Genomic DNA, 23,877 nt, shown 5'->3' on the forward strand with positions numbered 1-23,877 from the left:
CCGCCGCGGATGGGAGGCGGCGTCCGGGCGGGCGAGCGACGGCGCCGCGGCCACCATGGGGAACAAGCAGACCGTCTTCACCGAAGAACAGCTGGACAGCTATCAGGTGAGCCCGGCGCACCCCGGCCGGCGAAGCGGCGCCCCGCCGCCCCTCACCCCTCACCCCTTTTTCCCGTCGCTTGCCGCGGCCTCTCGAAAGCCAGTTCATCTCCGTTCAGATCCTTCCTCTGCCTTCAGATTGCAGCGTGACCTTGGGCTGGTGACTTCCCCTCACTGAACCTCAGTTTCCCCATCCGTGGAACGCGAGGGCTTTCTAGGTGGAAGGTTCTCCCAGGCGCGCCTTGCTCCAGCCACCCCTCCTCCCTCTCCACAGTTCAGCCTTCTTATTCCCGCCCCCAGACTGGACCCAAAACCCTCCCCAGCCACCCGTCTGAGCGCCCACCTTGGCACGGAGATAATGGGTCGGTAAATGTGGGCAAGAGGTAGCCCAGGAGGGTTAGCCTGTGAATCAGAAATGAGCTGGGTGTGGGGTGCGTCAGCCCCCAAATGTGGTCTTGAGGAGATCTTGTTCTTGTGGGGTCTCTTCCTCTGGCCCCAAGAACTTCGAGGCAGCATGGAAATAATTGGAGCAAGAAGGCAAACTAGCAACCAGCCTTACCTGGCTACCTCTCCAAGCTCTCTCAGGCCCTAGCACCCCTTCCCTCAGACCCCTTCAGGCCTCCCTGCCTCCTCCCCCCAGCGGTCAGTAAACAGTTGCCTTTAAATGGATTTCTACCAATGGCAACCCCGTATGTGCCAGGGTAGGACTGTGCTCCATAGTGTTTTCAATGGCAGGGCTTTTTTCTGAGGCTCCTCTGGTGGACTCAAACCGCCAGCCTTTGGGTTAGCAGCAGAGTGCATTAACTGTACCTCCTAGGCACTCACCTCCAGCAAGCTCTCCAAATCATAGATCCGAATGCCCTCCCACCCATGTGGAAACTTTTCTGCTTTGCTCACCTCCTACCAGATGAATCCCAACTCTCTGGGCTTGCCCAGAGTCCTTGTGGCCCGTGCAGTCCACCTCTGCAACAGCAGCTTCCCCAGGTCCCATCCCTGTCCCTGTCTGTGGCCTCCCCCAGAACTATTTGCACTTCTTAGCCCACACCGTTTCCTTGGCCTGGGATACCTGTCCCCGTCTCTCTAGGTGATCTTTCTACTCATAGCCCTCCAAGGCCACTCTCTGGTGCCTCCTCCAGGCCTGGACTGCATTATTTCCTGTGTACCTGAGAGAGATGAGCACCAGCTGGATCTCTGTAAATGCCTTTTGCTTTCATGAGTCTTTATTTTGGTGTGAAAGAAAGGGAGCTTGAAATATGGGTTTTCTGATGTGGGTGGAGGTAAAATTAAGGCCTCTTCTCCTGGAAGCCCTAGTTGTCAATAACACACGTTTCTCGGCTCCAGGTGTAAGGCCCTGGGAAGGAAGAAGGGAGCCACATTTACAGAGCACTTTTGTGTGCCAGGCACTGTACTAGATGTCTTGTGTACATCAAGTCACTTGATTATCACAGTGAGGTCGATTATTAGCCCCATTTTGTCATTGTCATCGTTAGTTGCCATCAAGTGGATCCGACCCCATTTGCCCAGAGTAGAACTGCTCCATAGGATTTTCAAGGCTGTGACTTTTCAGAAACAACCTCAGGCCTGTTTTCCGAAGCACCTCTGGGTAGGTTTGAACTGCCAACCTTTCAGCTAGCAGGGACTCCCAGCCCCATTTTACAGGGAAGTAAATGGAGGCCTGTGGGGACATTGGCTGTTCAGTGGTAGAATTCTCACCTTCTATGCAGAAGACCCCGGTTCGATTCCTGGCCAGTGCCCTCGTGCGCAGCACCACCCGTCTGTCAGTGGAGGCTTGTGTGTTACTATGATGCTAAACAGATTTCAGTGGAGCTTCCAAACTAAGTTGGACTAGGAAGAAAGGCCTGGCGTTCTGCTTCCAAAAATCAGCCAGTGAAAACCCTATGGATCACAATAGTCAGATCAGCAGTCCATCACAGGGATGGCACAGGACTGGGCAGGGTTTTGTCCTGTTGTGCATGGAGTCTCCGTGAGACAGGGACGGACTTGATGGCAGATAACAGCAACAACAAATGGAGGCTGAGGGTCCACCTGGCACTGCCCAGTCAGGGCTCACACAGGAATTTGAATCGGGACTCCAAGGCTTACCTTTCACTCAGAGTGGGTATTGTGCTCTTCGTCCTCGGCCCTCACAGCCTAGAGAGACAGACCCTCGTCTCCAATGTGGCGCTTGTGGAGGCAGGTGGTGGAGTGTGCTCTAGGGGACATCCTGTGGGCAGGGGGAGGGCAGATTCAGAAACAATGGAGCACTTGAGCAACCCCTTAAAAGATGGCTAGGCTTTTGCCCAGCAGGGGCTGGAAAGAGGCTTTCCAGGTGGAGGGGACAGTGTAGATAAAGGCTTGGAGGTGGGCACAGGCAGGCACACAGGCACATTGACCATGCTTAGAAGTGAAGTGAGTAGCCCATGGGGGTGGGGAGCCTATATTCCCGCTCAGACCAGCCAGGCATTAGGTTACCCATTGGAGCCAACCCTGGTATTGGGTTCTGATCCTTTGCGAGAGCCTGGCTGGCCCTCACCAGATGGGGTGGCAGAAATGAGAGCTGTGAAACCTGAGAGTCCCGCATCTTCCCTCTGGTTCTCCAGCCAGCCACTGGCCAGCCAGGGCCAGGCAGAGTGGGGGTGACCCTGGGTTATAGCAACCCCCTTCCCCAAGTGAGCCCCAAGGGCTGCTGTAGTCCCGGCCTGGCAGTGAGTGGGCTACCAATGCAAGGCGCCACCCTCCCCACGTGTGTGTGTGCTGGTGATTCTCCTGAATCAGGCTTCCGCCCAGACTCCTCTGCATTCCAGACCTACCCCCAGGCCCCTCAAGCCAACGCATCCTAAACAGGCTCATTGCCTCCTCTAGAACCCTCTGCTGCTCCTCCAGCGGACCCGACTCCTCACTCTCCCTCAGTCTGTTTTCAGTTAAGAGCAAGTCCTGTGACTCAGCCTCTCTCCTGTCTCACCTAGGCATCCCCTCTAGATCCCCACAGCCAGCCCTGGGCCAGGCCTCCTCAGTTTCCTGCCATTGAACTTACAACTTCCTCATCCCCCATCTGCCTCCAGCCACCCGCCACCTTCTGCCAGTCTGTTTTCTTTTTCTCCCTCCCTCCCTTCTTTCCCCCTTTCTTTCTTCCTCCCTTCTTCTTTCTTCCAACAGTCACAATGTGCATCCCCAGCCTAAAACAATTTTTTTCTGTAAAAATAATTTGTGGACAAAGAATGCCATCATATGTATATTAACCAATCCCCTGTTGATGTGGGAAGCCCTAGGGAGTTGTTCACGGCATACAGACGGTTGGAGGGTCTTTCTAAAACACAGCTGTGAGCCTCTCTTCTCCCTGGAATTCCATGGTGCCTTGGAACAACAGCTTGAGCGGGGTCCCTGAGCTCAGCCGGCCTCCAGCCTCATTTCTTTTGTTGTTGTTGCATTATTATTATTTTTTTTTTATTGTACTTTAGATTAAGGTTTACAGAACAGACTAGTTTCTCAGTTGGTACTGAGAACAGTACCAAACAGTTGGTACACATATTGTTTTATGACATTGGTTAACAACAGCACAACAATGTCAACACCCTCCCTTCTTGATCTTGGGTTCCCTATTACCAGCTTTTCTGTTCCCTCCTACCTTGTAGTCCCTGCCCCTGGGCTGGTGTGCCCCTTTAGTCTTGTTTTGTTTTATGGGCCTGTCTAATCTTCGGCTGAAGGGTGAACCTGGGGAGTGACTTCATTACTGAGCTAAAAGAGTGTCCAGGGAGCCATACTTTCAGGGTTTCTCCAGTCTCTGTCAGGCCAGCAAGTCTGGTCTTTCTTTTTGAGTTAGAATTTTGTTCTACATTTTTCTCCAACTTTGTCTGGGACCCTCCATTGTGATCCCTGTCAGAACAGTCAGTGGTGGTAGCTAGGCACCACCTGGTGGAGGCCATGGTAGGTGTGGTCCACTAGTCCTTTGGATTAATCTTTCCCTTGTATCTTTAGTTTTCTTCATTCTTCCTTGCTCCCGGAGGGGTGAGACTGGTGGAGTATCCTAGATGGCTGCTCACAGGCTTTTAAGACTCCAGCCTCATTTCTTACTCCCCTCCCCATGGCACCCCAAGTTCTAGGCACACTGAAGGGCTTCTAGCCAAGCACCCCGTCCCCTCTGCCCTTGTTCCGCTGGTGCCCACCCCTCACCTCTTCATCACACACACACACACACACACACACACAAGCTTCTTGTGGCCACAGTCTGGTTTATTCTTGGTCATTACCATTACCACCTGTTTACACCCTGTCTCCCCCCGTGTGTCCCCTACCTAGGCACAGACGAGCCACTAGAAGGATGTTGGCAAATGAATGAACAAATGAACACTTGTTAACGTCCAGCTCTCGGGAGAGGAAAGAACTCCAGACAGGGATTCTGAAGTCCTGGGTTCAAGTCGTAGATGGGCAGTTGATGCTGTAGGCCTCAGTAAGTCACTGTCCCTTTCTGAGCCTCGGTGTTCCCCACCTCTAAATTGGGAATAACTACTAACCCTGCTGTGCTCATGGCACAGGGCCCTTGTCGGGATCACCTGAGATCGCTCTGGAGCCTGGCTGAGAGCCAGTGTGGTGGTCAGATGGACAGTGGGGAGGCCTGAGCTGGCATGCTGGATGGAGGATGGGACCCAGCTGTGTCTCGGCTCCTGACACTGGCACTGCAGACCCTTTGGGTATGAGATAGTAGGCAGGAGGCCACCTGGAGGAAGCAGCCCTTGAGTTGAGCTTTGGAGAATGGAAAGGATTTGGAAAAGTTGGGAGGAGAGGAAGGCACTCCAGGTTGGGGGATTAGGGTGAATACAGGCTTAGAGGCAGAAGAACACGTCTTTTGCTATAAAAGCCGAGCCTGCCCTTTTGGGCTGTTTTCTGCTGCCAGAGCCTAGAGGGCCCACCGGTACTGGGCTTGGCTCCCTCCTTACCCCAGTTCCACCCCTTATGACCCTAACCTTAGCTGGGGCCCTGGCCTGAAGACCCATCCCTATGAACTGTCAGGAGACAAGCGGTGTCGGTGGCACTTGCTCTCTGAGAGGAGTACAAGGAAGAATTCTTGCAGATGTAGCTGTAGCTCCCTGGGCAACTGTGTGTGGAGGGGGGCAGGACCTTCGTTTGGTGACTTCAGAGGGGACAGACACAGAGCTGCAGATTCCAGGGAGGTGACCCAGGACGTGGGGTAGTGGATGGAGGTGTTGGATCAGAGGAAGAGAGAACCCCCATCAGCTGTGACCTATAGGTTTCCTGCACCTTATCTCATTGCTCCTCACACTACCCCCTTCAGAGAGGCACTATCCTCACTTTACAGATGCAAAAACTGAGGCTCAGAAAGCAGACTGACTTGCCTGAGGGTCCAAAGCAAACTAGAATTTGAGTCTTTTTTGGACTAAACCTACTGTCGTTTTTTCTCTACCACGCTGCCAGGCTACTCAAAGCCCTGAAAAGCTTTTAGGGGCTGCCTCCCTGTTATGAGTCCTAGGGAAGCAGGTCAGCAGAAGAAAAAGCAAAACATTCGTTGATGCACAGGTCCGCAGCAGCTTTATCTATCAAGTAATGTTAAAAACCTGGAAACAGCTGCTAAACATTCTGAAAGAAGAGAGAGGTTAGACTAACAAGGGCAATGCCTTCGGTGGATATTCTGTAACCATTGAAATATAACCTCTGTGGAAGACATACACGGAAAAGTCTGGCACTCATCCCAGAAATCTGTATTGCGCACCTACTGTGTGCCAGGTAGGACGTGGAGAGGTTGGCGTACGGTGTTTTTATTTGCAGTCATGGGGCAGTGGTCAAGAACACACAGTCCTGACTTCCAGTCCCAGCCCTCCTAAGCTGCGTGTGCAGTTTAGAGCAAGCTGTTTCATTTTGCTGAGCCTCATTTTTCCCATCCATAAAATGGGGAGAAAATGCCCGATGGGCCAGAGATGAGGATTAAACAAAATTGTATAATTGTGTACTAAGAACTCCTAGTACCATACCAGGTCCATGTGCCCTGGTTCTCAGCCTGGCCCGTGCACTGGAATCACCTCAGGGGCTTTGAAAATCACTCAAGCCTTGATCCCACTACAGGGATTCTGATTTAATTGGTCTGGGGTCCCACTGGGTCACAGTGATTTTTAAAAGCTCCCCGGGGACTGTAATGTATCCCCAGAGTTGAGAACCTGTGCTCTAGAGCAGTGGTTCTCACTGGTGAGCAAGCATCAGGATCACCTGGAGGGCTTGTTCAAATGCAGATTGTGGCCCCCCCTCCCCCAGAGTTTCTGATTCTATCCAGCTGGGGTGGACCTGAGAATCTACATTTACACCAAGCTCCCAGATGCTGCTGCCGCCGGCCGCTGCTGTAGGAGCTACCCCTTGAGGACCGCTGAAGTAGAGAGATGTAAGTAGTTGAATAAGGGCCTGAGGGGCTAGGATTATTTGGAAAGCTTTTGCTTCTGTTTCCAGTAGAACCCTCCAGTAAGGGCTCGGATACTTCTCTCCCACCCAGGGGCTGAGAAAGAGGAGGGTGCAGAGAACAGGTCAGAGGAGAAGAACACAGCAGCCAGGACCCCTCCCCATTCCCAGCCTGCGGAAGACACCCCCTCCCCAGGCTAGTTGGGAGAGCCCTGGCCCACCTCACTGGGCAGCTTCAGGCTATGGAACCAGCCCTGGGGTGGGGGCAGGTCTGTACCTGGAAGGCCCGGCTAGCCCACCTTCACTGTCTGCTCCAGGTGTCTGGGGTCTGGTGAGAAATCCCCTCGCAGTCCTCCGCCTATCTGAGTCTTAGACCTGCTAGGCAGGGCGTTTTCTGTCTATGCTGGTCAGGGGTGCTGCTTCCCAGGACTGAGCCTCTCCTGGCTCATAAAGACCTGTTGCCAGAAAGTAAAGCTGAGCCCCCAGGAAAGGCCCCTAAGTTTCCAAGAAGGGCCAGGCAGAGTGCGGCCCCTCAGCTCAACTCCCGGGGAGCAGCAGACAGCTCAGGGGAACAGCCTCGTGCAGCTAAAAAACAAAAAAAAATTGCAGTTGAGTCGATTATGACTCATGGTGACCTCATTTGACAGAGTAGAGCTGCTCCCTAGGGTTTTCTTGGCTGTACTCTTTGCGGAAGCAGATCCCCAGGCCTTCCTTCTGCAGTGCCATTGATGGGTTCAAATCACCAGCCTTTAGGTTAATAGTTGATCCGTACCACCCAGGGACCGGTGGGGCTAAATAGGGCCTGGCAAGCTCCCCTAACTCTGCCTCTCCAGCTGTTCTGTAGTGCTCAGTGGAAACCCTAGATGTGTGTGCATCCTGTGGCCTCTTCTTCGGTCTTCCTCAATGTGCAATCCAGTCACCCCAGTGGCTCCAGAAGTCATCCAAGGCAAGCCTAGCTGTCTTCCAGCCTGGGCTGTGGCCACTCGCCCCTCCTCAGAGCCAGCTCTGGTCATAACACCACCCCTGGAGGCCCCTTTGCAGAGCCTAAGTTGCCATCTTCCCCCATGCTAAGCACTGGGCAAGGGCCTGGCGTAGGAGCCATCATCACAGACTCCAGGTGGCTGATGCTGACCTTGGGCAGGCCAGGCTGTGCACAGTGACGTGACTGCAGGAGGCAGGTCATCAAGATGAAGGCGGGGCCCCAGGAGATAAGCTTAGAGTCTAGGATGACCTTGGAGCTAAGCGCTGCCCCCACCCTGAGTAATGCCCACTTGGGGTCCCCTCAGTGTCAAACCAGATGTTACTGGCTCCTCTGCAGGGCTTGATCCTCTCCCTTCTGGTCCCCCTCCCTTCCTCGCTCCGGTCACTTCCCACACCCCAGGCCTCTCCACTCCTGCCCCTGTGTGACTCATCTATTCCTGTGGCTTCAGAAGCCCTGGTTAAGAGCTCAGCTGCTAACCAAAAGGTTGGCAGTTCGAATCCACCAGCCACTCCTTGGAAACCTATGGGGCAGTTCTACTCTGTTCTATAGGGTCTCTATGAATCAGAATCAACTTGACGGCAATGGGTTTGGTTTTCGGTTTTCAGATGCCAGGTATATGCTGATGATTCCCCAGCCTGTAGGCCTGGAACTCTCAACTTCTGAGCAAGGGGCTACTGCCTGCAGCCACTTGGGGCTCACGCTGCCCACCTCCCCAGGGCACCATTCCCAGGGGCCACAATGTGAATGGCATTCACTGCAGCTGTGCAGCGTGGTGCCCTGACATCACCGCTCCCGGATCTGCTTCCTGAGTCGTCTCCTTGTCACTCCCCATTATCCCGCAGGGAGCCTCACTGGCCCCTTAAGTCGGCACGTCCACCTTTGAAGGCACCAGCTTCCTCCTAAATGGAGCCCTTAGCCTGCCATGCAACCCTCCGTGTGTGGGGTTCCCCCAGGGCTAGCTCAGAACCCAATAAATCTGCTGTCCCCAGGGAGGAGGGTGGGGTAACAGTAGCTCTTCTGCCCCAGGCCAGGGCTTTCCCATGAGGCCCTGTGGCTCAGAGGAAGGAAGGAGCCTGGGACCTGTACAACTGACTATGTGTGCGTGTGTTTTCCCTCAACAGGACTGCAGCTTCTTCAATAAGAAGGACATCCTCAAGTAAGTGTGGTTTCCTGTTTGCTCTTTGGAGCTGGGACTGGGTGGGGGCTGGGGCCCCCACGTGTGCTGGCTGGACTGGGGGAGCTGAGGAAGAGCACCAGCCTCTGTCAGGACCCAGGTTCAGGCCTCGGCTCCACCGTTGAGTTGCTGTGTAGACTCAGGGACTCCTACCCCCTGGGCCGTGGGTCCTTCTGCCAGGAATTGAGCATCTGCTAACTACGTGCCAGGCTCTGTATGAATGACTTTGAGCACATTTTCATTTAATCCTCACTGTGACCTTATAAGAGGAAACCTTGGCGTAGTGGGTAAGAGCTACAGTTGCTAATCAGGAGGTTAGCAGTTCAAATCCACCAGGCACGCCTTGGTTCTACTCTGTACTACAGGGTCGCTATGAGTCAGAATTGACTCAACAGCAATGATTTTTTTGTTTTGTTTTGTGACCTTATATAAAAGAAAATCCTTTGATCTACATTTTATAGATAGGGCTTAGCAACTTGATGAAAGCCACGCAGCCAGTGACTGGAGACCTGGTCTCCTGGCGCTGGGTTCTCTGCTATTCACTGTGTCAGGGGCCTGCTGCAGTGGAGACTCCCTGTCTGTTAGACCAGGTCCTCTGGCTCTATCATCCTCCCAACTCCTGGGAGGTCCAAAAGTCAAGGGCATGGCCTTCAGTGCCCCGAGCATCCTGACCTGTCCACCAGGGGTGTCCTCTCTTCCCAGCGCAGCCCTTCTCCTTGGAGTGGTAGGTGTGGGCATAGACTGGAGAGATGAAGGGGGCTGGCAGCCTCAGGGCCCTGGGCTGGACAGTGGGCAGAAATCACAGAATGCCAGGAAACCTGGCTCCCGCGGCCTCTCTGGGCCCCTTTGCCTGGGCTATCAGGTGGCACTAAAAGCTGCAAGGTCTCAGGCTCACTTTCCCTGGAGATCGATGGACAGGCTGGAACTAGAGCCTGGTCCAGCTTCCCAGGAGAGCTGTGCCCTGGCCACTCTGCTCTGGCAGGCAGGGCCCCCCAGCTGTTCCTCCCTGCCCAGGCTGTTCTTCAAACCTGTCCCTTGCTGGGCAGGGGTACCTCACTTCAGAGAGGCATGGTGAGAGCCAAAGCCCCCAGGCTCTGGCATCAGCAGACCTGGGCTCTGCTTCCATTTCCCAGTTCTGCGGCCTTGGCCAAGCGTTTGACCCTCCCTGAGCGTCAGTTTCTTCCTCTGTAAAATGGGAATAATGATACCTACCTTGATAGCACTGCCGGATGGCGGTGCCACCGGGTGTGGGGTTTGATAAATGGGATTTGGAGGTTGAGTGATGTGTGGGGCAGGGGCCCCCATTTGCACAGGACGGTTCTCAGAACTGTAACAACACAGTCGTTGCCCCAGCTTTCTCATGTTCCCGCTTACCTTTCAGAATTGGCACAAACCCTATTTGAGTCTTACCACATTCCTCCTCTTGCCAGGAACTACCCCCTGAGCCCCTCCCCCTCTGTCAATGCCAAACCCAGGCTGCTTGTCTTCAGAGGCCCCCAACCATTTCTGTTCTAGCCACAAAAGTACCTTGCCCACAGGTCTTGGCACAGGCTGCCCTGCCACCTGAGTGCCCTTCTCATCTCCTCCACCCGGTGCACTCCTGTGCCACCTTCAAGACACAACTTCAAGGCCATCTCCTTTGTAAGTCCCTCCAACTCCCCACCACCCTCACTGTCACACACTGCTGTATGGGCTTGTCATGGGCTCATGTGCCTGGCTGCCCAGGCCTCCCCCCGGCAGTGGGCATGCGTCCTGGTAGCTGCAGGTGAACACTTGAATAGCAGATAGGTATAGGACGGCAGAGTTGGTCAGAGAAGACCATTCCAGGCTTGTCAGCAGCAGGAACAGGACACAGGCCCCAGTAGCTGACTGAGAGCAACAGGGTCATCTGTGGGGCAGGGGGCTCAAAGGTTAGGCCAGGAAAAAGGCTGAAAAACAAGGCAGTCCTGTCAAGTTCTAGCTCTCACAGGTTTCACTGTAGTTATTTCTGTGTGGTAGGATTATGAGTCATTTTTTCCTTCTTCTCTTGGCTTGTTTTATTTTCTGATTTTTCTACAGTAATCATGTGTCACGCATAATTTTTTTAAAAAGATGGAAAAAATAAACAATAGGCAAATTCTTTGAGGCCCTGGCTGAGTCTGTACAAAGCGGGTATTCAGGAGGCCAGCTTAACGGGGAGCAGGGGAGTCTAAGCCCTAAGCTCTTAACTATAGAAAGGAAGGTTGCTGAATGGGGTGGGTAGCTGGATGGGGGTGGCTCAGTGTGCAGGTGGAAGAGCTAGGCCTTGGGGAGCAATTGGATCTACCTAGGGTGGGGACTGGGCCGATGGTTATCTGTGACTCAGTATCACTGACCTGAGGCTGCCACAGAGAGCTAGGCCCCTGGCTGCAAAGAAAAGCTGCTGCTCAAGTTTCCTCATTGCCATCTGGTGTACTCAGCGTGCAGCTTACCAAGAAAGCCATCTACCAGGGGTAGAGGGGATGGGAGGGGGCAGCACCAAAAGGACCTTTGGGGGGAAGACACAAGCAGAGGCCCGAGTCTGGCCCACCTGGCTTTGCCGCTGGCTTGTGTGTTGCCTTTGCCCTCTCCAGGCCCTGGGCCTCAGTTGTTCCATCTGGATGGAGGGGAATGGACCAGACATGAGAACAGTAGAGGGGGCCTCACCTTTTGATCAGCATCCTTCTATAGAGTCTTTGATCAAAACATAAAGTAATAGTTGCAGGGCACCATCTAGTTCTTCTGGTCTCACGGCAGAGGAGGCAGTTGTTCATAGAGGCAACCAGACACATCGTGTTACTTTTTAAAATTCAAACAATTCAGATGTAATGTCTTAGTTATCTAGTGCTGCTATAACAGAAGTACCACAAGTGGATGGCTTTAACAAGGAGAAATTTATTCTCTCACAGTCTAGGAGGCTAGAAGTCTGAATTCAGGGCGCCATCTCCAGGGAAGGCTTTCTCTCTTTGTCAGTTCTGGAGGAAGGTCCTTGTCGTCAATCTTCCTCTGGTCTAGGAGCTTCTCAGCACAGGGTCCCCGTGTCCAAAGGATGCACTCCGTTCCCAGTCTTCTTTCTTGGTGGCATGAGGTCCCCCTCCTCTCTGCTCTCTTCTCTCTTTTGTATCTCAAAAGTGATTGACTCAAGATACAACTTAATCCTGTAGATTGGGTCCTGTCTCATTAACACAGCTGTCTCTAATCCTAACCTCATAGAGGTTAGGATTTACAACACATAGAAAAATCACATCAGATCACAAAATGGTGGACAACCACACAATACTGGGAATCTTGGCCTAGCCAAGTTGACACATATTTGTGGGGGGCACAATTCAGTCCATAACATGTAGATAAAGTAATAAGTGAAAGTCGGCCTAAGTCTCATCACCCCTCTTCATTCCTACCTCACAGGGGCAGTCAGTGTAAACATTGTGGTAACTTTTCAGGCATTTTTCTGTGTCCATACAACCATATGGATGTTCAGTCCTTTAAATGCTTTTACTGGATCTATCAACTTGATGAAGTATTTTTGCCTATTAATATGATTTATATTCCTAGATTTCCAAACATTGAACTATCCTTGCATTCTGGAATAAATCCTAAAAAAAAAAAAAAAGTTGCCAACTATCTAACTCTCGGCAATCCCATATGTGTTAGAGTAGATCTGTGTTCCATAGGGTTTTCAATGGCTGATTTTTTGGAAGTAGATCTCCAGGCATTTCTTCCAAGGTACCTCTGGGTAGATTCAAACTTCTAATCTTTTGGTTAGGAGCTGAGCACGTCAACCATTTGCCTCACCCAGGGACTCTGTAATAAATCCTACTTGGTCCTAACATATTAATTCTTTTAAATACTGCTGGACTTGATTTACCAATATGTATTTTATAAGATTTTTACATCTGTATGTGTAAGTGCCGTTGGTCCATTTTAGATGCCTATAAGGCTCTGGTATCAGGGTTTTTTCTTTTTATTTATTAACTTTCAAAAAGAAACGGGGAAGCTTTCACTTTTCTCCCCTATGCTCTGAGCAATTTAAGTAGCATAGGTATTATTTCCGGTCCTCGAAGGTCTGATAAGACTAATATGTAAATATTCTTGAACTCAGTGCTCATTTTGGGGGAGTGAGAGGTGACAGAGAGGCAGTCCTTTGATAGTTTCTGGAGTTTCTCCCACAGGGATTTGAGTTTTCAAATTCTCTTTGGGTCAAATGTGATCATCTGTTTTTCTTAAAAAACAAACAAAAAAAAGCCCAAGATCCCTTTGGTCATGGAGTCAGAACATCTGTGTGTGCGCCAGGGCAGAAGGTGGCCTTCCCATCCCAGAAGACACTCCCTTAACCCTGCCAAAGCACCCACAACCCCTTTCCCAAGCCCACACCTTTCAGGGAGGCCCTGACACAGCAGATAGCATGCTAATAGTTACCAGTTGAGTGCCAGGTGGTTATGGCTGCTAACTGAGAGGTTGGTGGTTCTAGTTCACCCAGAGGTGCCTCAGAAGAGAGGTCTGGTGATCTACTTTCGATGAAGTCAATCACTGAAAACCCTGTGCAGTGCGGTTCTGCTCGGACACACATGGGGTCGCCATGAGTTAGGATCAGCTCAGCGGTAACTGGTGATTGAATCCTCACAGTGTGAAGAAAGCAGGCACTCTCCCGTTTTACTGACAGGAAAATTTGTACTCAGATGGGTCACCCACTTCCCCAAGTCTGCACAGCTAGGGAGAGGTGTCACAGGGCTCAAACCTAAGCCTAATTTCCAGCTCCCGCTGTAGCCATCCCATGTCATTTTGGAGGTGTGAACCAACCCCTGAAACACCCAAAAACATGGGAGCAGTGAGGTGAAATGGGGAATGTAGTGATTGGAAACGCAGTGAATCTGTCAAAAATACATGAAACCAGATACATGAATCGTGAAACTTAAGTCCTGGTTCTATTGTCTGAGGAAAACAAAAAAGGGCAAAATTTTCTTCATTGTAGTATGTAAGAAGCAAAGAAATTCTTGAGCGCCCTCTTGTGGACAGTCCCAGCTTGATCCCCTTGCACTGGTATCTGTGACCCCCTTCTACCCAAAGGACAAGTTTTTTATTTTTTTCTCCCCTGAAGGGGGGAAAAAAAAAACCCTTGGAAACTTCTTGTGATTTCAGACCCTCTTCCTGGGATGCATGACAGGAAAAGTGGGCTTGTGACTTTTTGCTTTGGGTTTACCCTGATCAAACCTTGAACCAGGTGCTGATGTGGTCAAGAAGGTGGCCTGACTTGCAGGGATGAGCCAGGTGTTTGGAATCTGGAGGGCCTGGGTTCAAGTCCCTGTCCACTGCTCATTGGCTCTGTAACTCAGAGCAGGTACTTCAGCCCCTGAGCCTCAGGGTTCTCACTTGGAAAATGGGGGAGATTCATTCATACCTATCTCTCAGAGTGGCTTGGAGATTAGATTAAATAGAGTAACTCACATAGCAATTCACACAGAGGGAGCCCTTGCTAAATGGTGGCTGATGGCATTATCTGTGTGAGCTGGGGAGGTAAGTTAGACTCTGCGTTTACCCTGCCAGAGAGGGTGAGGCAGCAGGATGGTAAGAATCAGGTGGGATCTGGTGGAGGGTTGGCTGATTGTGCTAAAAGACCCTCTAACGGTGGGCCTGGGAGTGTGTCATTGGGTCAGACCATAGCAAAAAATGACCAGAGTTGATCTGGCATTGAGGGTGTCAGGGCAGGACCAGGTCTGGGAGATATGGGGGTCACACTTCCATCCAGTGCCCAGCAGCCCCAGGCCTCACCTTGGGCAGGGTACCTACCTCAGCCTCCAGTCAGTACCCCTTACAGTTGTCCCCCATCTGGCAGCACTTCATGGATACAGTTCCATCCGAACACAATTTGTACCTGCCTTGGGGGAGGCTATCCTCTGGACAAGGGAACACAGTGCAGCAGGACTGAATAATGTGGGGGGTGGGGCCAGAGGGCTTCCAACTGAGATGGTATCAGGCAGGATGCCTCACACCCTTGGGGGTCTGTACAACATCTTGGGGTAGGCTTGGGTTCCAGGCTTGGGGATTCCTGCACACCAGGCAGTTGAGCAGGGGTGGGAGGAAAGAAAGGGAGTTAGGGTACCTGACCCATCAGGGCTTGGTCCCAATGGCTCCCAGCTGAAGAGAGGTTGTGGGTGGCCCATTCACAGGGGTTTCTCAAGAATTGAGGGCTGCTGGAAGCTCTTCCAGAGACCCAACCCTCAGAGCCTAGATTGGGGGGCCCAGGAACTGGGCCAAGGCTTCAGACAGAGCCTCAGGAGTGAGAGACAGCAGAAGCAGAAGGAGGAGAAGTGGTTAAGAGTTTCTGCTCTGGATTTCCAGTCCTGGGTTCCAACGACAGCCCTTGGTACTTTCTAGTTGTGTGGACTTGAACAAATCACTCTTACCTCTTTAGCCCTCAGTTTGCTAAGCTGTAAAGTGGGTTCACAATGTATCAGTCCACACAGTCGCAGGAAGGATTAAATGAGGTGAAGTGTGTTAAGTTCTTACCCAGTGCCTGGCACACAGAAGACCCTTATGAGAGATCAAGGGGGAAAAAAATAGATTTTGTTGCAGGTTCCCGGGGGTAGAGGAGGTGGTGGTGGTGGGCGTATGTGTGTAGGTGGTGGAAAGAGGACCAGAACACAATCTGGTTATCAGCAGCGAGGCCTGGGCAGAACCCCCTGCCCTCAAACCCCATAGCCTATGGATGGAGTGGGTGGCCTCTCCTGGGCCCTTCACCAGCTCTGGCCAAGGAGGGTCTCAAGTGCCCGAGGCAGAGGGTGCAGGTAGGGTGGCGTCAGATCCCTGGAGGCTCGGTCTCCAGTGCTTTTCCTCGGCTCCCCCCGCAGGCTCCACGCACGGTTCTATGAGCTGGCCCCCAACCTTGTCCCGATGGACTACAGGAAGAGCCCGATCGTCCACGTGCCCATGAGCCTCATCGTCCAGATGCCGGAGCTCCGGGTACGGGAGAGGCCGCTGCTCCTGGGCAGGGCAGGTGGGTTGGGGGTGGTGGAAGGGGATGGTCTGCGCTTCTGGGTGGGGCAGGGCAGCAGAGGCACCACGACCCTGGCTGTACCCTTAGGGGCTGTGTGGCTCCGAGTGGATCATGAACCTCTCTGCCTCAGTTTCCCCATCTGCACTCTGAATAAATGAGCTACACGTATGAGGTTTCCATAGGGTACTGTGGTTTAATGCTGCCCCAGGTCTGCTGAGCTCTTGGCCTGTGCTCACTTGTTGCCCTTTGTTAAGTGGCCCCAGCTGTTTAACCTTGTATCTGCTTTTTAAGATAATTTTTCTCTCTATCTGGCCATGACCTGTCACTGAAGTCAGCATAGTCACACATAGCGGTCACTTCGCAAACTCTAAAGCACACACCAGTCACCTGAGACCTGGGGACCTTGTCAAAGTGCTGATCCCAATTCAGCAGGTCCGGGTGGAGCCTGAGATTTTGCTTTTCTGATAAGCCCTCAAGCGCTGCTGCGTCTAGTTGGAACCCCTGCTGAGAATTTGCATGCCTACCCGTAGATCTACTAAATCAGAATCAACGTTTTAACAAGATCCCCAGGTGATTCTTATGTATAATAAATTTTGAGAATCATTGCTCTACTGGTGGTTTCCAGAATTGGTCCCTAACTAGCAGTATTAGCATTGCTGGGAACTTGTTGGAAATACAGATTCTCAGCTGGGGTTCGAACTGGACTGAACCGGTTCAAAGCCCTGGCAGCTGCTGCTGCTGGTCCACAGACCGCTTATATATTGAAATAAAACTTTGATTTCGTGAGTTTGTTACCCTTATTATTTATTTCAAACATAATAATATTTGAATAATAGTATTCAGTGTAAATCAGTGTATTTCTTATTTCAAGTGTAAAGTGCAATTTGACCTTAAGAAAGCATTTTGGGCAAAGCTCTGTGTTGCTGTGGGACTTTGCAAATAGCCCCTGGCCAGGCCTGGGATGTGTGGCTAGGAGGTGAGGTCAGAGAACCCCCTGGCATCGACTTGGGGCCTGGATGTGAATGTAACCTTAGCCCTAAGAGGCAGGGAGCCCCAGGCTCAGCCCTGGAGAAGTGCCTAGGCTGGCAGAGAGGGGCTTGAGACCAGCTCAGAGGATCACTGGAGGATGTGAGGCCCTCCTTGGGCAGGGACCATGCGGTTTGTCTCTGAGGCCTCGCTGATGGCCTGGGGCTGGGCACAGAGTGGGGGCTGGCTCAGTGGGGTGGAAGGAGAAGGGAGTCTGAGTGCTCTGGGATCAGAGGGTGGAGTAGGTAGTATGGCTCCCTGCAGGAGGCAGCATCTGAGAATTCACAGGAGCAGGGTAATTGCTAAAGAACCCTCGTGAGCAGTAGTTAAGCACTTGGCTGCAAACCAAAAGATCAGTAGCTCGAACCCACCAGCCACTCTGCAGAAGAAAGATGTGGCAATCTGCTTCTGTAAAGATTTGCAACCTTGGAAACCCTATGGAGGCAGTTCCACTCTGTCTTATAGGGTCACTATGAGTCGGACTCGACAGCAACAGCTTCGGTGATTTGGTTCGGGTGATCGCTGGCCAGGGGTCTGAACCAGCTCTGTGGCTCTTGCTGCTTCACCTGGTCCAGTTACTTGACCCTTTGGTTCCCTACTTCTGCCTCTCACTATCCTAGCATGACACACCTGAGCTGAGGGCTCCCCGTATCCTGAGCAGTTGTCTTCACTTGCCGGGGACACAGCCCCCCACATCGAGGCAAAAGCCTCCATGTGCTCTGCTGGGCAGTGGACCAGTCCCTGCCCCTGCCTCAGGTGATGCCTCCAGTGAGCACATGTTGGATCAGCTAAGCTTTTTATGCTTATCTAGATGATATAACAGGACATAACATGATGTTTGCCAAGCAATTATGTGTGCCAGGCCTTGTACCAACATTTTACATACTTTTAACTCATTGACTGAAAAGTTGGCAGTTTAAACCCACCAGCTGCTCCACAGGAAAAAGATGTGGCAGTCTGCTTCTATAAAGATCGTAGCTTTGGAAACCCTGCGGGGCAGTTCTACCCTGTCCTATAGTCACTGGCGTACCTAGGGTATTGCACAGGCCCTGGATGCTTGGCACCACGGAGCAGTTTCTGTTAACCTGGTATGGCCCAGCATCCTTCCTCAAGCACAATAATGTGTTAATCAAGAGATTAATGAACTCGGGACATCTACATCAACTGGCACAACATAGTTCTTAAAGACAGTGTTCTTACATCCTATTTTGGTGAGTAGCGTCTGGGGTCTTAAAAGCTTGTGCATGGCCATCTAAGATACAACTATCAGTCTTTTCAGAGCAAAGGAGAGTAAAAAAAACTATAGACTCAAGGGAGCAATTAATCCAAAGGACTAATGAACCACAGCCTACGTGACCCCAAGACCAGAAGAACTAGATGGTGCCCAGCTACCACTACTGACTGCTCTGGCTGGGATTACAATGGAGGGTCCCAGACAGAGTGGGAGAAAAATATAGAACGAAAGATCAAATTAACAAAGAAGACCAGACTTACTGGTATGACAAAGCCTAGAGGAACCCCTAAGACTATGGCCCCTGGATATCCTGCTAACTCAGAACTGAGGCTACTCCCGAAGTTCACCTTTCAGCCAAAGATTAAACCAATTGCCGTCAAGTCGATTCCAACTCATAGCCACCCTATAGGACAGAGTAGAACTACCCCACAAGGTTTCTAAGGAGCAACTAGTGAATTTGAACTGCCAACATTTTGGTTAGCAGCCAAGCTCTTAACCGCTGCGCTACCAGGGTTCCCAGCCAATGATCACCTGTTGCCATGGAGTCAATTCCAACTCATAGCGACCCTATGGGACAGAGTAGAACTGCCCCATAGAGTTTCCAAAGAGCCCCTGGTGGATTTGAACTGCTGACTTTTTGATTAGCAGCCATAGCTCTTAAGCACTATGCCACCAGGGTTTCCAAAGATTAGGTAGGCCTATAAAACAAACGATAACACACATGAGAGACATGCTTCTTAGATCAATCAAGTATATGAGACCAAATGGGCACCAACTGCCCAAAAACAAAGCCGAGACAGTGAGAAGGGACTGGAAAACTGGACATATGGACAGGGAGAACCCAGGGTAGAAAGAGAAAGGGGGAGAGTGCTGACGCATGTGGGGATTGTAACCAATGTCACCAGATAATTTGTATAAATTTTTGAATGAGAAACTAAATTGGCTCTATAAACCTTCACCTAAAGCACAATTTTAAAAAAAGGATTAACGAGCTTGACTTGCATTTTTGAGCTGACATTATGGTAAAGTTATCTAAAAGAGCGCTGTCAGATGTTTGGACAGAGGTACAATTTCAGTGCTTGCCATGGGCGCCATTTTCCATAGATATGCTGCTGGCAGTACTGGGTGGATAAAAACTGCTCGGCGGCACCACGCACCCAGAGGTGGTGCAATACCTGCCGTACCTTAGTTACGCCTCTGCCTATAGGGTCACTATGAGTCAGAATCTGCTCGATGACAGCGGGTTTTAGTTTTGATAACTCATTTACTCCTCACAACAACCCAATCAGGTAAGTCTTATTATTATTGCCATTTTATAGATGAGGAAAAGGAGCCCTGATAGCACAGTGGTTAAGTGTTCAGCTGCTAACGGAAAAGTCAGTGGTTTGAACCCACCAGCCACTCAGCAGGAGAAAGATGTGGCAGTTGGCTTACATAAAGATTACAGCTTTGGAAGCCCTATGGGGGGCAGTTCTACCCTGTCCTGTAGGGTCACTGAGTCCGAATAGACTTGATGGCAATGAATTTGGGGCTCATAGATAGGGAAACTGAGGCTCAGAAGGATTAGGTCACTCATCCAAGTCATGTAGGGTGTAAGCAGTTGACACTGGAGCCCTCTCAGTTAGCCTGCTCCCGTGGTGATTGCTGCGGCTGTTTTCTTTAGGAGAATCCCTTCAAGGAAAGGATCGTGGAGGCCTTTTCTGAGGACGGCGAGGGGAACCTCACCTTCAATGACTTTGTGGACATGTTTTCCGTGCTCTGCGAGTCAGCTCCTCGTGATCTCAAGGCCAACTACGCCTTCAAGATCTACGGTAATGAGGGTCTGGAGGAGCAGAGGGCCTGGAGGGCGGCAGCATTTGGGGCCATTAACAGTTCTTGCTGGCTGTCCCTGCAGGACTCTGAGAGTAGTGAGGCTGAAGAGCACCTTCCTGTGGGGTGGCCAAGGGAGAGAGATAGTGCACAGGAGGCATTGAGTGAGGGGTCCTGAGAACAGCGGGAGGAAGGGACTCGGCCCACCCAGGGTTGGGGTGGTTAGTGTGAGGAGGAGTCACATGAGTGACATTTAGGCAGGGCCTGGCGGGATGAGAGGAGAGGTAGGGGCGGAGGGAGCAGCATGTGAAGACAAGGAATCAAGAAAGTGCAGGCCTGGTGAGCACATGGGAGGTTTGGAACATGGGAGAAGGGGGCAGTTGGAATCGAGAGATAAATCGGAGCCAGGCTTTGAGGAGCCAAGGAGTTTGGACCTTGTCTCAGGGAACTAGGGAACCACTGCAGAGTTTCATATGAGAAAGGGCAGCTCAGTATTCTAGAAAGACCATTCTGCAGCCTGGAGGTATGAACTAGGGGAGCCAAACTGAAGCCAGGGGCTGGAGAGGAGGCTTCGCCATGGTGATGAGGCCAAGCTTCCAGCAGCCTCACCTCCCAGATGGGAAGAAGCTCCCAGAGGCCCCTCTCACCCAGTACAGCCAGAGGTGGGGCCACCTCTTTTCTCTCCAGCCCAGCCTTCAGCCCTGCATCCCATCTGCCACCAGAGGGCACCAGAGCACCATGAAGCCCATGGTTCTCCAACAGTGGAAGTGAGACAACATAACACCCACAGGGTTTCCACCTTGTGCTGTTCTGTGGGCTTGACAGGTCTGCGGGGACTGGTGTTAAACCCTCAGACAGGTCTCAGACGGGGACTCCAAGCACCAGGGAGGGGCTGGAACCTGTCCTGGTCTAGGGGAGTCAGGGACAAACCAAACCAAAGGCCCTTCCTTGGTACTTTTGCTCAACCATGGATCATGAGCCTGTGGGGATTATGTTGTTACTGTGTGTCGTCAAGTCAATTCTGACTGATAACGACCCTATAGGACAGAGTAGGACTGCTCCATAGGGTTCCCTAGGCTGTAATTTTATGGGAACAGGTTGCCAGGTCTTTTCTCTTATGGAGTCACTAGTAAGTTCAAAAGACTGACCTTTTGGATAACAGCCGAGCAGTCCTATGGGGACTATACTTGGTTGTTTTTTTCCTTTTGTAGTTTTCATGTGTTTATTTCAGAGGATTTTGGTTTAGATACATCTGTGCACTCACATTGTGTTTGCTTATCAGAAAGACAGTGCCCGCCTTGCCTACCCCCTATACACGGTATCCACATGGCAATGTGAAAAGCTCTTCAGATTCCACCCATTGTCTCTCCAGTCTCTGACCCCACAGGCATAGCCCCTGGGAAGGACGATCGTCTGCCATAGAGGAGGAGGGGCAGAGCAAACGGGCAGGCAGGCCTGGGAACAGGTCAAGGGAGAACCATAGCTCCCTCGTAGCTCTGAGCTGGGGGGTAGAGTGGGGAAGGGCAGCTGGTATCCTGGGGTCTGATGCTGAAGTGGCTTGTGGTCTGATCTCTAGAGAAGGATCAAGTCTTTCCTAGGTCTTAGTTTCCTCATATAAAATGAACAGAGGAACTCCCATCTTGTCAACCCTATAGGAATCCATCCATCCATCCCGTCCATCCCATCCCATCCATCCGTCCCATCCATCCATCCATCCCATCCATCCTTCCATCCCATCCATCCATCCATCCCATCCCATTCATCCATCCATCCCATCCATCCCATCCCATCCATCCATCCATCCATCCATCCATCCATCCATCCATCCATCCATCCATCCATCCATCCATTCCATCCATCCATCCATCCCATCCATCCATCCATCCATCCCATCCATCCCATCCCATCCCATCCCATCCCATCCCATCCCATCCCATCCCATCCCAACCCATCCATCCCATCCATCCCATCCCTCCATCCCTCCATCCATCCCTCCCATCCATCCCTCCATCCATCCCTCCATCCATCCCTCCCATCCATCCCTCCATCCCATCCATCCATCCATCCCATCCATCCATCCATCCCTCCCATCCATCCCTCCATCCCATCCATCCATCCATCCATCCCATCCATCCCATCCATCCATCCCATCCATCTTATCCCGTTCATCCATCCATCCCATTCATCCATCCATCCCATCCATCCCATCCATCCCATCCCATTCATCCATCCCATCCCATCCATCCATCCCATCCCCTTCATCCATCCATCCCATCTATTCCATCCCATCCATCCATCCATTCATCCATCCATCCATCCATCCATCCCATCCATCCTATCCCATTCATCCATCCCATCCATCCCATTCCATTCATCCATCCCATCCCATTCATCCATCCATCCATCCATCCATCCCATCCATCCATCCCATCCATCCATCCATCCTATCTGCCCATTGATCCAGCCAGCCAGCAGATATTTCCAGAGAACTAAGGATAAAGATGAGTCGCAGCTAGTTTCTGCCCCAGAGGCATTCATAAGCCAGTGCAGGAGACGGACAGTGTAGGGTACTGGTCAAGGGCTTGGTCTCCAGGGTCCACATTGACCAGGATGTGACCTCAGCAGGTTACTCATCCTTTCCAAGCCTTGGTTTGTTCATCTGTATAGTGGGGACTCTCATGGTACCTGTTTAATAGGGTTTAGAAACTTAAATGAAATAGAGTGTGTAACACTCCCAGGCACAGAGAGTGCTCGATAATATTAACGGTTATGATTTTCATCACTACCATTAATGTCAGGGTTTGATCGGTGTGCAGGGGGGACTCAGTGGGGGAGCCCCTATATCTAGGAAGCCTCCCATCCCAGGAGATGATATTTGAGCAGAGGCTTGAAGGATAAATAGGAGTTTGCTGGACAGATAAATGGGAAGGGCACCCACCCCAGGCATGTGCAGAGGCCTGGTGGGTGAGTTGGAAACAGTGAAGAAGGATGTTAGGGCCTGTGAACCATTTGGCAGCAGTAGTGCCTTTTGCGAGGTAGAATCAATCCATGTTCCCTGGTATGAGCGCACTCAGGTCAGACACGAGGCCCCTCCTTGAAGGGACTTCTGAGTCTCCTGACCCCACGTGCCTGACTCAGGACCCGCCTGAGGCAGCGTGGGGCAGCTTAGAGTCAAACAGGCCTGGATCGGGATCCCAGCCCCAACTCTGAGTGGCTTTCAGACCTTGATTAAATCACTTGGCCTTTCTGGGCCTTGGTTTCCTTGGATGTAAAGGTAAAATAGGGTCTATTGTGGGGTGAGGCCAGGAGGGCCATTTGGCCTGGGCCTGAAATTCCCAGGTAGCCTCAGATTTGAACTCTTAGGATGAGATTGTGGGTACAGTCATTTTGAGGTTTTGTTGTGAGTTGCTGTGAATGTTAATTTGTTGGATGTGGGTATTTAAAATATGACTTGTGGGTGCTGAGGCCTTTCCCCTAGGTGGACTGGGACCCAGAGAACACCTTGGGCTTTGTCAGCCAGGACAAGGATCCGGTGTCCCCAGAGGGCATGTGGAGATGCCTTGGGGACTCCAGAGGCTGGTGGGGGTATCAGGTACGACCCACTCAGAGGAGGAGGTGATGTAGGGCAGGACCTTTGGAATCTCTGAGGAGACCTAGCCCTGCTGGAGCATCTCCATCCCCCACAGACTTCAACACTGACAACTTCATCTGCAAGGAGGACCTGGAGATGACACTGGCCCGGCTCACCAAGTCAGAGCTGGACGAGGAAGAGGTGGTGCTTGTGTGTGACAAGGTCATCGAGGAGGCCGACCTGGACGGCGATGGCAAGCTGGGCTTTGCTGACTTTGAGGACATGATCGCCAAGGCTCCTGACTTTCTCAGGTGCCACTGCCCTGAGGGGCTGGGCTAGGGCAGGGCAGGCCTGAATGTGGGGGCATAGCCAGGCAGCCTGGCCTCCTGGGGCCCCATGGGAATTGAGGGTCTTGTCACTCACTGCTCATGAAGCAGTGGTGCCCAGTAGACCCCATGCAGGCTAGAGGCAGGAGGTCACATTCCAGGCCTGGCTCCCCTTGATGTGTGACTGGGAAGTCCCCTGTCTCCTGCAGGGTCCAGGCTCAGTATGTGAAGGATAAGAGCCTGGGGGTCCTTTGTTATGACTGGGC

The 23,877-nt window shown here is 51.8% G+C and overlaps 1 protein-coding gene across 2 annotated transcripts in view; it reads left to right on the forward strand.

Moving 5' to 3' along the window:
- Positions 1-23,877, forward strand: part of CIB2 (calcium and integrin binding family member 2) — a 27,980-nt gene continuing 4,103 nt past the window's right edge. The window contains exons 1-6 of one of the 2 annotated variants that reach the window (XM_049852876.1): positions 51-106; positions 6,361-6,484; positions 8,602-8,636; positions 15,500-15,611; positions 19,569-19,716; positions 23,401-23,596. In XM_049852876.1, the coding sequence (XP_049708833.1) occupies positions 15,543-15,611; positions 19,569-19,716; positions 23,401-23,596 (413 nt within the window). In that variant the 5' untranslated portion in view covers positions 51-106; positions 6,361-6,484; positions 8,602-8,636; positions 15,500-15,542. Of the gene's footprint in view, positions 107-6,360; positions 6,485-8,601; positions 8,637-15,499; positions 15,612-19,568; positions 19,717-23,400; positions 23,597-23,877 lie in introns of both variants that reach the window. The other variant, XM_049852875.1, reaches the window with a different exon arrangement.

This window comes from Elephas maximus, chromosome 13, assembly GCF_024166365.1.
Source record: "Elephas maximus indicus isolate mEleMax1 chromosome 13, mEleMax1 primary haplotype, whole genome shotgun sequence".
NCBI classification, from domain to species: Eukaryota; Metazoa; Chordata; class Mammalia; order Proboscidea; family Elephantidae; genus Elephas; species Elephas maximus.